We start from the raw sequence: 13,629 nt of genomic DNA, 5'->3' as shown, positions 1-13,629 counted from the left end.
ATAGAACTGGCAAGAGCACATTGACATATTGTATGTGGGTTGTTGCTTTTGTAATCAATAACGATATACAGTATGTTTTCAAACGTGTGGTAAAATTTACTTTTTGTCTTGACTGCTCATGTAATGCGAGGGACCAATGTCAAGGCCTTGCAGACCTGCCCAGTGTATGTAACTCTTGAAGTTTTCAGGTGGTGGTCTTTCAAAGGGCTTTATGTTGCCTCTGAGCAGGTGAAGCAGTGGTAGTACCATGAGCCACCTGGGCATTTTCTCTTCTTTCATAAAGATTATCACATCGACCAAGCTCTTTGGCAAACTGCAAAGAATTTGAGCATTTTAAAGGAAACACATGTGATATTAAAAGACTCACAATGAATGTTTCCAGGACAGGTATAGTTAAAAGATTCACAATGAATGTTTCCAGGACAGGTATAGTTAAAAGATTCACGACCAACCTCTTGATAAGAGAAACCTCTTTGGAAAATTCTTCCCAGAATTGCAGGAAGCGATCCTTCTCTAGCTTGGGTAAGCAGAGCATAGTGCAGAGCTGATAAAGCTCAGTGTGGTTGAGTGTGATGCGATATGCTCTCCATACATGGAGCATGATCACTGCTGCTCTCAAGTTGTCCTGAATGAAGTCACTCTTCATGTCTCTGTCTTTGAGCTGAGGAACGACTCTTGTCAGCATGAAGTCTTTCAGCATCTTCTTTACCTGTGGACATAACACAGTGATGAAGAGAAATTGGTGAAAGTGTCCTTATTTCACAGCAATTTTGAACAGAAACGATAACTTACGTCATGTTCATCATAGTTTAGAGTGGTCCACTTCTTTTGTTTCTCTTCAAACACAAATGGATCTTTATAAACCTGAAAGAACTGATTCAGCTGACTAATGAAACTTTTCAAGTTGGTCTCATTCCAGCAACGGAGAATATCAAAAATTGTTTCCAGCATTGTCCGTCCTGCAATGTCTCTGCCTTGAATCAAGCTGGTCCTTTGTTCTGACCACACTTTATCCCAATAGCGTTTAACTGCGTTTTTGGATTCCGGTGCACAGATGATATCGTCATACTGATGCCAGTCCCCTTTTAGAAAAAGACAATTGAAAGAAACAGCAAAAAGTAGGCAAAGTGATCAGTTTGTGATGCATTTACAGCTTGAGGAAACGAAGGTCATAGTTACCGTTGTCATTGACGAGTTGGGTTTTCACAAACAAACACCTGTTAGTGGGGAATTTTGGATTTGTGGAATCGTGCTTGTATATGTGCTCATACTCATAAACATCCTTTTTGCTTTTGTAGACAATATATTTGTATGGTATCGGCTCAAAAACAGCATCTCTTTTGTTTGCCGTCAAACAGCCTCCAACAAGAAACCCATGTTCTCCAATGTCCCTGCAAAAAATGGAACAAAAATTAAAATGTTTGTGCTGCAAAGTCAATGAAGAAAGGGTGGATAAACACAATATTCCTCATGTCGTCATAAAGCTATGGACAGGTTTTAAAGACACCAAATATTATTTAGTTCATTTATGAATAAAACCTTTTGTTTGGCATCAGGTTTCTAAACGTCTTAGCCCATATAATCTGCACATTCGTTTAACTTTTTTGTATTTTTTTTTTTATGATTTTTTTGGATATGCCCACCTAATATTCTTTAAAGGATAATTACCTTTCAACAAACAGCTCAGCTGCATTCTTATCCCAATTCCCAATGCAGGACCCCACCCTGATGAAGATGCGGTCTACTTCAGGGTCAAATTTGAAATGCTTGGAGAGAACTGCATGAAAGTAAATATTCAGTCTATCACTCGCCGCAATGTTAGTGTTTCTGGCCAACCTGAAAAACAAAAATAAACACGACAGTACAGTGTTAAAGACAATATGCAAGACAAAAACTAGCCACGACAGCCTGTAAGAATCATCGCTCACTTTTTTGGGGGTGGTTCTGTTTTGAGGCTGGATTCGCTCTTCTCTGCACCGCCGCCTTTCTGTCCACTGTCATCATCTGAAGTCTGCATCGACTCCTTCTCACTTCCAGACTGCTGCACGCCCGAGCCCTCTGCTGCCACCTCGGGGTCCACACTGGAGCCTGTGCTGTCCGTCTATAGCATCAAATATTCAATCCACATTAAAAGACTGTCCTGAGCCTTTTGTTAAACAGCAAGAATTACTTCTCGTACAAATTGATCAGCTTCACCTTTGATGATGTTTGAGGACCAAACACCATCTTCTGTCCAGCTGCGGCAGTCTCCTGCGGTTTCTTCCCCTGCTGACTCTTTCTTTTAGTTTTACTTTCTTCTGTCTTTTCTGGAGTTTGCTCCACGTTGGCATTCTGGTCCTGTTTTGGCTGGTTTGTATTGGCCGAGTTCTTCTTGTTCTTTGTGTTTTTCTGACTAGATTTGGGATCGTCGGGTTTCGTGGTCTTCGTCTCTTTACCTGTTCCTGACTGGGAAGCTGTGTTCTTGCTTTCCTTTGTGCTGACACCGTGATTCTGAGGGTCTGCTGGAGCTGTTTTGGGGGTCTGATCTCTGTCTGTTTTCTTTATATTGTCGCCTTTCGGTTTGCCTGCAGCTTCCTCAGGCTGCGTCTTGCTTTCCTTTGTGCTGACACCATGATTCTGAGGGTCTGCTGGAGCTGTTTTGGGGGTCTGATCTCTGTCTGTTTTCTTTATATTGTCGCCTTCCGGCTTGCCTGCAACTTCCTCAGGCTGCCCCGCTGCACTTGCCTCTGCTGTTCCAGTGGTCGCTTCATTCTGAACGACATGTGAATTTCCCACAGACGCGGCAGAGTTTTTCGCTGTTGAACCACTAGGCTGACTTTCCAGTGAGTCTGACATTTCATTCACGGGACTGTCTGAACTGCCACTGTTGGAGTTTCTCCTGCCCTCTGACTTTTCCATTTGGTTGTCTGCCACTGAAGTGTGAGATTGGTCCAATGACATGTCGCCGCCTTTCTTTTTTTTGTTCCTCTTCTTTTTCTTCTGTAAATACAAGATGTGAAGACAGTTATATAAAATATTGCTGTAAAAAACTTATTAAGATCTAGATAACAAAATATAATTTTGGATTCCTGGACCTCTCATTAAAGACCTTCGACATTAACTCTATGAATTACTGCATCAAAAATAAAGTTGATGGATCTTAAACCCACTTTGTCACCACCTGTTTTCAGTAATTAATTCCCAGCCGTGTAACAACCTCACTTAACTTTCTGTTTGCACAATCTCACAGTCTGGCTTTTCCTTCCGTAGATATTTTCATCCTTTGATAAATTGCCTTGAGCCACCATGGCCATAACTTCAGATGGAATTTTCAAGTTCTTCTCTGTGCTGGTACCCGTCTTATCATAATCCTTTGTTTTTTATCTTTTTTTATATCCTTTTATGCATTACTTTGGTTTTTCCTCACCGCAGATATAAGAACATCTGTTGGCTCTTTGTTGCCTAATAATGCTATACTTTTAATGTGCAATATAGACTTTGTGTTATATTGTAATTGTACAAAAATCAAATGAAATTGATAGTTGATTGACATTTATGGATTGAATATTTGTATCAAAGATGTAAATTAGTGAAAATTGTTATTACATTGCAAAACCACAAAAATTAAGAGAAGCAAAAAAGTTTGACCTTTACACTCACCTTCTTCTTTGGGTTACTGAGGCTCTCATCATTTGTCCGTTTCTGAGAGATATTGGAATCATGATGGCCGTCTTTCTGAGATCCTGATTTCTCAGTTTTACTCTCAACGTCTGCTACCAGAGATTTCGGCTGGTCCCCTCCTTCTGAATAAATAAAAAAAAAAAAAACATCTAGAAACTCTGTTCAAAGACATGTGAAAAGCACAGCAACTCTTTAAAAAAAACTGAGGTCAATGTTTTCAGTGCCATAGTGCGCTCTACAGCTGCAGAGGAATTTGCCTTTTAGGTAAATCACAGGCAAATGATATCAAAGATTTGAAGGAGACATTTTGCATTAAAAATACAAAGAATTGTATTATTTCTTTTGACAATACTCCCAGATTGAAATCATCCTCAACTTGTATAATTTAACTCATTGTATCAAGATAGAATTCAGTCTGTTCATACAACTATACTGCCATCTACTGGAACTCTAAAGTAAAACACTGATTCACATGTCAGTAGCATACAAATCGTTTTTGAGGTCAGGAAAGGACTGAAATCTTCTATTTAACAACAACTGCTGCTGCTGCTACATCACTTAAAACATCCTCACAAGTACTGTTTGAAGTAATAGTTCAAAGTGATTTTCAAAAAACTCACATCCACAGTATTAGTTACTTTCACCTGCATTTTACTGCATTGTCAAAAGCAGACCATCAGCTCAATTTTCCCGTAACAAATGTCTTCTTGCAAAGCAGAGACCAGCAATAACATTAATAAAAGTTCAAATATAAAAAAAAGGTTGGGCTAGGGTTAGTATGCAGATCTAAAGTTTGAATATAACTTCACATTGTAAATGTTGTGTGTAACTTAAGATTTCAAAAGTGGATGTGGTAAAATGTGAATAAAAAAAAAAAAGAGTAAAATTATGTGGGTGCTTATGAGCACTGGCCTGCTTATGAGCACGAAGGTAAACTACAGACAACACTCCCAAAAAGAGTGGAAATTCTGTGCTGAGCAGATGAATCAGAGTGCACGGACCAGTTTTAACAGTTAACACCCATCATGATTGTACATTATTATATATATTATAAATTATAGGTAATGATCTAACTTTTTTTTAAATATGTAATTTATTACACACTTTTTCAATAGATAATTAGCCTTAATAGGTTATACTTCTTTCCACTCCTTTTTGGACATGCAAAATAATTCAATTTTACTACTGTTACTCACTAATACTTTGCAGAATTGCCTTCGTCTATACCAGTAGATATTGTAATGCTCTGTAATGGTTGTGAAGCATGTTGTTTCTATAAACAACATGCCACATTGGTGGCCTATTCCACAAACTAACTACAACACATTTCTGCTCTTATTTACTTACCCTCTGTGTTTGCAGGTTGGACAGAAAGGCTCTGGCCACATTCACTGCAGTATTTGGCTGTTTTTTCCAATACTTGATGGCCACAAGCTGAGCACTTCATCTTTACTCGTCCCCTCTATAAAAGAACAGAAGAAAAAAAAACTGTCTTACCACACAAGTAGTGTAACAAACTTCTTCCACTTTCATTTCTGTCATAAAATGAGCTCTGCTGTCACTCACCCTAAACAAATCTATTCTATTCCCTTAGCTGGAATTTGAGCAGCCTTAAATAACAACTGGTTAGTATTTTATGTGACAAGGGTGGAAACTATTTTACAGTACGCTTGAGGATGTTGCAGCCAATAATAAAATGACTTCACTTCAGCTTCAAATATAGAAAAAAAAAGTGCTCTACTCATAAAATACCATAATTCTAATGCTAATATAAAGCTTTAAACAAACCAAAAATATAATGTAATTGTTTTATTATCCACACAGAGCAAGACAATGTTTTTGCTTAGTGTTTTTAATAGGAACAAATATGTCTATTACGCTCACCCTATAATAATAATGACAACAGGCAGTGATATTTCAGTAGAATTACTACAAAATGATAAATAATTCTCAACCTTGGAACTTTATGGATAACTGATTTAAAAAGCTTTCCTCTTTGGCCCTTTTCAAGTCTACATGATTAAATTATCTTCTGTACAAATAGCGTTCCACTGATCCTGGTGAGATATGTTGAGTGGGTAAGGTGACTGTTTTCATGAACTCCATTGTTAAGGTTCCTCTGATTTTTCTTCACTAATACTTTTTCATTCTTATTTCAATCAAGGTATGTTTATTGATTGTCTATTAAGGATTTTATATAAGCTCGTGGGCTTCTTTTCCTTTCATGCGCAGTCAGGTTTTATTTCTTGTAATTACATATAATATTTTTATTTTGTGCTCATTTGAAAAAATTACGCATTTTATTTGTTTTAATTAATTATATGCACATCTTTACTTGATTTCATTAACTACTAATCAATGAGTTACCATTAAATCCGTTTCAACCTACGAGCTGTCTGGAGCTCATATTATCCTTTTTTCCCACAGATGCCTGGAGGGATTATACTAATCAAACAGATACCAGAGCTAAAACAAACTCAGACTTCAAGAAGTGCAATAAAAACTAAATCTGATCTGGATTTCAAGGTGCAGGTCATATTTTGAGCTCTTATTGCATTTCCCACCAACACGACCACTCGCGCTGTGATTTAACAGCATACAGTCACTTGGGGTTTTTCGACTGTAGTTTTTTTTTATATATTTTTTTTTTAATAAGAGAGCGATTCCTCTTCGTTGATTAACACGTCTTCGGCTTCCCAGTTCAACCAATCACTTCTGCTTTGATGGAAATAAACATGGTTTGGTCACTTCCGGGTTTGCGTTGAATAATAATAATAATAACCATAATAATTTTAAAAAATCACAATAACCTCACCGTTTCTGACATGAATGTCAAAATGACAACATCAATGTATCCGCTGCATTTTAACCCGGGAGTCCGGTAAACGCTCGGTTCCGTTTAACAAACATGAGCGGTTGTTGCTAACCAGCTAACCGTGAGCAGGCTGCTCGAGCTGCGCAGCTTCCAGGCTCAGCTGCTCCGAGAGACGATCAGGAGCAAAAAAAAAAAAAAAAAACAGGCGACCTCCGCGCCTCAGTGAAGGTTCCCGGGTGCTCAGCACTCACCTGAGCCGGCACTCAGCTGCTGCTCCACACGTTCATCCCGGCCGATCCTGCGACGCTCCGGCGGACACTTGAGACTGCAGAGTCAGAAGACCTGCTCCCTGCTCTCTTCACGTTTCCGTCCCCCAAAGTTTCGTTTTGTCAGAAATGGGCGTCACAGCAAATATAAGTTTACTTTCGCTATGACTCATTTGTGTCTTTCTCAGCGTTGGAAAATGTGCCCTCTTGATATGATTTTTCTCCCTCAGTAAAATTATATAATTATAATTATAATTTATATATAGATAGATAGATAGATAGATAGATAGATAGATAGATAGATAGATAGATAGATAGATAGATAGATAGATAGATAGATAGATAGATATAGATATATATAATATGTCTGTCATCTGTACAAAGGCATATAAAAGTAATAATAAAAAATTGAAGTCATCTAAAAAAACAAGACATTTGTTTCTATTTCTAGTGTGTTCATAATGATAGGCTGTATAATATGTAATAATTACAATAACAGGCTCTCACCGCACCGCCAGATTGCTGCAGGTTCAAATGCTGGCAGGGCTATTCTGTGTAAAGTTTACACGTTCCTCCTATATGTGGTGAGTTTTCTCCCAGTCTAAAACCTTGCATGTGAGGTTTATTGATTACAATAACCTGCCCTTCGATGTGAGTGTATGCGGTGTGGCTACATCTGTTTACTTTCCCTTTCCCATCTCAGGAAGAGCTTGGGAAATCCCACCACAAGGGGAAGATATGTGGACTTATGAAGCAAACAAAGAATTATTCATTCAAGGAAAACGAAAGCTATCAGACAAAACCCCAGCAACAGTGCAAGGTCGGAACTACAACACCGGCACTAAGCAACCTGTTTGACTGGCTAATGATTAGGAATGGCAGAAATTCAGATATGAGACTTATCGTCCTTTAAAACCATCACGACAAGGAACATATTTTGTATTTGTTATAAAAACACATGTAAAGTATTTGCAGAAGGCATGGAAGTGTTTGGTGTTGTTTTCAGAATGGAATCATGGCTTAAAAGATACCCACACTGTTCCTGGCCTGTGAATTCTCAGTAAAGGGCAATATGCTGTATGCTGTGAAGGGTTATTGTTTAATTCCACATCATACAGGGTGACCTTTAGTTTATAATGGGCTGTTCCTCTCCACAACTCTCACATGACACTTACTCATCTGGGCCTGTATTTATATTACACATTTATAGAGGCTCGAAGGAAAAAGAAAATATTATGCTGTAAAATGTCCAACAGGGGGCGTGATAACCCAGCCCCTGTGTGTGGAGTTTTTTTTTGTTTTTTTTCTTACCTCAACTCATTTGTCACGTGACTGCTAAAGTGGTCAGGAAAAAGTCACCTAAGCTAACTTGTGGTAACACTAATCAGGGGTGTTTCTGAAACTCAATGTTGGCTTTTCGATTTCATTTGGTACGTTACCATGGCAACCTGGAAACTAGGAAAACCGTGGTGCACCCCATCAGTCAGATTAATTCGCCTGCAAGCATGTCTCTTGTACTAAAAAAGAAATCACACAGTTTTTGAAAGATTACTAAAGTAATCCCAGTACAAATAAATCTGACAGGCCATGTACACTTCTTGAAATGTGGTAGTCCACACTGGCTGCCTTCAATTACATTCACAAGGTTTTCTAACTTAAACGTACTTAATTAACTGAATGGTCCCAATCAACCAACAGGCTTCCTTTTTAATGTAACAAGCCTTTATGTATTTTGTTGGAATTCATTCCTGTGTTCCCATGAATTCCTGCATGTTCGTTTGATCCGGGGGAGGCAGAAACAGAGTTAATTTCTTCAATAGTGAATTTAATAATCACACAAACAAGAGATTACAAAAATGCATATAGAATGCTACAAAATCAGAGATACGAGCTCGGTCCCTTCTTCTTTTCTGACCCAAGCGTGCAGGCTGGGTTTACAACGAAGAAGGGCCCAGCTGCAACGCGTGGTTCATATTTATACCTTGCATACACCAACTCAACTCACATTGGTCAGTTCCTAGTGATGTATGCGTTGCTATGGTGAAGTTGTTGTTCCTTTGTCTGACTCCGAACTGCTTCAAACTGGTTCTTCTCAGAGCTCGACGTTCTGTGGGACAAAGTGACCTCTGACCTCTTATCTGTCCATCCAATCTTACCTTGACCATGTTTTTGCAAGTGGAGCGCTGAGGAGACATCGCCAACCGACTTGGAATGTCCCGAGCAGTGATTTATAGCTGCGTTTTCTCAACTTGGGCACTGTGAGAAACTCCAGCTGTGTAGAAACACAACTGAATACAATATGTTCAGTTGTCACACAGAAAACAAACGTTTAACCATTATATTCCTTCAATTTTTACAATATAGTAATGTATGCCTCATATGGTCTCATAGGTTTTTGTTTCAATAGATTTAGATTTTTATAGGCAATTGAACTTCCTGCAAACTCTCTTGATTTGGTTTCAACCACTGTTGAAACCAAAGCAAAGTGCATGTGAGTTAAGACAAAACAACTTTATTGCCGAAAAAAACTTTACTGAAACTGAACATCTTCCAATTGTTTAATAGAAAAAAAGATATTAGAAAAGTGTAATTGCTATTTAATTAAATTTACAGAGTGCAGTGCCTTACAGAGTACCTTACTTACTTATCCATGGCTTGTCCTTGTCCTCATGCACAGATCAGTTAGCGACATAAACCTTGTTCTTAAAATACTATTGTGGGTTTTCTTGAATTCATTCATCATTAACACAGTTGAATCACCAGCCGTCTTCAGGTAGATGTGTTTCACCAGGGGAAGAATATATTTAGTCTTCGGCAGGTCATTTATTCTGTTTCAGCATGATGAGTCAGTAAACGCTTCACGATGGATTATTTTTTTTTTAACAGAACTGTCAGACAAATCTTGTTGCTATTTTTAGTTTCTAGCTCAAATGTAACAAGCTGTTTCTTTTGAACATATGAGCATGTTTTTTTAAATTCAGAAAAGACCCCAAGAGAACCACAGTATATATCTCCAGATAGATAGATAGATAGATAGATAGATAGATAGATCTCCTTGCATAAGAGACATAACAGTGCTGTAGTTTAAATAGAGCTTTCCATCTGATAGCAGCTGAGTGATGAGTGTTGCACTAATGATAAGCACCACTTGTGTTACTGTTGGCTGATGTTCATGCACTAAAGGGCAATGATAATGCATTATTTGTAAAAGGACACAGCCTGAGTATATTTAAAGTATCTTGGCTTGAAAATCTATTAAATCTGATCATTTCTTTTTTTTTTTTCAGGAAAAATCTGGAGTGTCCACTCTTTTATTATTCGTAACTGGACTCTACCTTAAGTGTAAATTGGGTTCAGTTCTTTATGATTAGCCTTGAGCACAGTTATTGACTTCTAATGCTGGACTGCTTTATATTAATATATTTCTGTGCTTCAAATCCATTCTATTCATAGTTGACCTGAACCTCCACATACTATCAGAGGGCTGCTGCAGTGTTGGTCCCGAGGGTGTAGAGCCTCCCACAGGGCAGACTGCTTTATTGGTGTGTTTTAATCATTAGTTTATCATAAACATCATGCTCCAAAGTCTTCAGCTTAATTTTTTTTTTTTTTTACAATAAGTGGAGGATAAACACTTCCATGTTTTCAGCCTGTAATGTGTTTCTGCCAGCCATCACAACAGACACTGAATGACGTTCACGTTATTCCTCTTTGCCACAGTCTATGAAACACCAATCTACACTCAGTATCTGTTCAGTGGCCATTTTTAAGCAGGTCACAAATCGTAATTATACAGACCCTCCTTGAAACACTGTTGCGTTAATATCTGAACTTTACTTTGGGGCATTTCTTTTCATTTCTTGCCTTTGATGTTTGAACAACTACGAAAACAACGTTTATGGAGACACCCTAGAAGATACTTGATACTTGTAAGTTCTCAATCTAAGAAGTATTTGTCTCAAATGTAATCATGATACTCACTTTCAACGTCAATACATGTGATTCCCGATGTGGTTTTTGAGTGTGCTTTCAGAGAGCATGTCTCATTTAAAGAGCTTCCTTCCTCTGTTTCACCACAATATGGTTTTGCCACAGCAATGCTCAAAAATCTAGAATGACAAAGTGCAGCTATAACATCTCAAACTCTGCACTTGAAATGATAGAGGGGTTTTTAAGCTTCTCTAAGAAAGAAAGAAATGACTCATCACTTAGTGATTGTAAATATGCAGGCATTTTCCCCTTAATTATTAAGCTCTGCTTGGTTTATCACTACTTTTATGGTCCCACATCTTATACTTATTTCCAGTCAGGGTAAGACAAAGTACAACAGATCTGCAACAAATGCATATATCTGTATTTGACATATTTTAAACAATAAATGATATCTTCGAAAGTGGCACCGCTGTTACATTTACAAGCCAGAAACAAGAACATCGGCACTCATTTTACAGTTCCGTTTTCCACTTCTGCTGAGTAACCTTGAAACTTTTAACCAGTCAATCTTGTAATAGAAAATATTGAGCCCGTGTCTTTTCTCTTCCTCCTGTCGTTTGCACCACTTTGCATAATGAAGCTTTTGATTGTGTCGAAATCAGGTTACGCACGCCACAGACTTGGTGCAGAGGTGAAATTACAACATCAGGATATAAAGCCAAGCCCAATGGGGGGAGGGGGGGGGGGGGGGGGGTTGATGTGAGAGGCATTGTGGTGAAAATAATGTTTCTATAGAAAACAGTGACCAAGTGTTGCTGCACTTTGTTGAGAAACAATGTCTTTTATCTTTTATATTTTGTCTTTACTTTTGATAAAGTGGCTGCTGTGCTCAAAAATACATATTTTTCCTTGAAGGTTACAGAGAAAAAAAAAAGGTACATTTGAAGAAACAGAGTTGAAAGTGAAGACTAATGTTAAACCATGTACAATAACCCATCAGCGGTGAATGAGGACTCCCCTGCAACATTGGCAATCATAAATTACACGCAACACCACACTTATATTTCTATCTTGTCCCTGTTGTTCTCATTGTCAGTTACATTGTCATGTTGTTTTTTTTTTCAAGAACAGGTGTTATGCATGATGGCCAGAAAATGCCACCTCCTTGTGGGAGAGTGCAAAGTTAAACACTGGTAGCTGAAAATACAAGGACTTTTTTAATGACCAATGAACTCATTCAGACCAAAACTACATGTCATCTGACTTCCAACGATCTTATAACTCAGAATTTAATGAGTGAGTCTGTTGGGGAAATCCCTAGTGAAACCCCGGGAGGCAATGTCCAGAGAAATCCGATTGAGAGCAATTGAAAAGATTGAAAAAGTATTTAATAATAAAACTTAAAGAAAAGGAACAAGCTAGATAGAACATCTGTGAACTTGCTCCCGAGTTGTTCTGAAGGATCTTTCCGTGTAAATAAGTGAGAAGAAGCAATTAAATCTGTGTGCAGGCACAGGGCAGTCGTAAATTGACTCCCTGTTCAGGCAAAGATTAAACAGTCGTAAAATTCTAAATCCTCCCAAAATCCGTCTGGTTCTGCCTTATCTGAGAAAATCCAGGTGCTGTTAGTTAATTGTGAGAAAGCCTTTGCCCCACAAGTAACAAACTCATATAATTACATTTTCCGAAAAGACTCAATGAATCGGTTCATTGAAGTGTCAGAAAAAGTGTCACAGCAAAAGTATTTTTACACATTCGACATTCTAGAGGTAAAAACTTCACAGGAAAAGTTCTATGACTTCTCGAAATGCATGACGGCGAACATGATCCTCATCGTCTTTGAAAAATGATCCATTTCAGCAATGTCGCCACACAATCATGAGGCATTGTGGCTTTAATGTTGTGGATCTATTGAAAAGATAAGGGATGCCTGTGTTTTGCTTTGTTTCAGCTGGTATGCATCCATGGTGAATATTAGAAAAAGTGAGATCTTCACAAAATTAGAGGGGTTCAAGTTCAAATATCGTAATTGGGTTTGTTTGTTTTTTAATCAAGTTGTCTAAATGAAATATGGATGAATGACTACATAGAACAGCAAGATTTTCATCTGCCCGCTTAGTTGTACGTCACATCTTCATGATGAAAGTCAGCTTGCTGCACCCGAGAGGTGATAAGACACTGTAAGTGAGCTGCCTGCAAAAATAAGTATTCAAATGTTGCACATCACTTCAAAATATCTCACATGTTGGCTCTTCTGTTGTTGGGAAAGATAACAGTTGTGTAGTAAACTTCGTCTGTTCCCGACTCAGGTAGGTGTCCGTCTTGCAATTGGATGGTTTCACTGGCGAGCCAGTTGACATAGTCAGTATTCTGAATAGAGTCGTAAAAAAAAAATGACACAAGTCCACTTTTAAATTTTTTATTTCGATACACATTTTATAACAGACACGCATGTGGTTATTATTACGTAAACGACGGACTTACTGCTGCGTCCTCATCGCAGTCTGTGTTTGTTGGCCTTGTTCTCTTTTTGCAAATTCTGAAACACAGAACCAGCGTTATCTCAGGACCACTGCTGTTCAGCTGCAACACACGAAACATAAACACCAAGCACACCAACAAACGATCGACAGAGTCAAAGAGCTGAACTCTGACTTGCCCAAAGCAATATACTGTATTGATGAATACAAATCTAATCTAAAAGAATTGCAAATGACTCAGTAATCAGTTTATTAATGTTTATATATCTACTGTATTTAAATGCACACTGTATGGATAAAGCATATATTTGTACTTCCATGCTGTGGATGGAAAAGTTCCTTACAAGAGGATTACCTTCTTAATTGGATCTAAATTACATGGCGGTGCTTTTACATGTCAATACTTCCCATCACACTCCAGTGACTAAACACAGTTGGAATTTTCTCTACTTGTGCTGTATGTAGAGAACTGTTC

The 13,629-nt window shown here is 38.1% G+C and overlaps 1 protein-coding gene across 2 annotated transcripts in view; it reads right to left on the bottom strand.

The window, feature by feature from the left end:
• Positions 1–6,850, bottom strand: part of LOC308141224 (E3 ubiquitin-protein ligase rnf213-alpha-like) — a 30,920-nt gene extending 24,070 nt beyond the window's left edge. For both annotated transcript variants that reach the window (XM_080511295.1, XM_080511296.1), the window contains exons 1-10: positions 6,727–6,850; positions 5,008–5,122; positions 3,640–3,782; positions 2,197–2,979; positions 1,929–2,101; positions 1,669–1,836; positions 1,180–1,391; positions 793–1,082; positions 453–709; positions 101–313 (exon numbers count right to left, since the gene is read on the bottom strand). In XM_080511295.1, coding sequence (XP_080367421.1) covers positions 101–313; positions 453–709; positions 793–1,082; positions 1,180–1,391; positions 1,669–1,836; positions 1,929–2,101; positions 2,197–2,979; positions 3,640–3,782; positions 5,008–5,107 — 2,339 coding nt within the window. In that variant the 5' untranslated portion in view covers positions 5,108–5,122; positions 6,727–6,850. The remainder of the gene's footprint in view (positions 1–100; positions 314–452; positions 710–792; positions 1,083–1,179; positions 1,392–1,668; positions 1,837–1,928; positions 2,102–2,196; positions 2,980–3,639; positions 3,783–5,007; positions 5,123–6,726) is intronic.
• Between the last annotated feature and the right edge of the window lie 6,779 nt (positions 6,851–13,629).

Source organism: Blennius ocellaris (assembly GCF_963422515.1).
Source record: "Blennius ocellaris genome assembly, chromosome: 16".
Lineage (NCBI taxonomy): Eukaryota > Metazoa > Chordata > Actinopteri > Blenniiformes > Blenniidae > Blennius > Blennius ocellaris.
The sequence above is the reverse complement of the archived record's forward strand: the minus strand, read 5'-3'. Positions and strand labels throughout refer to the sequence as shown.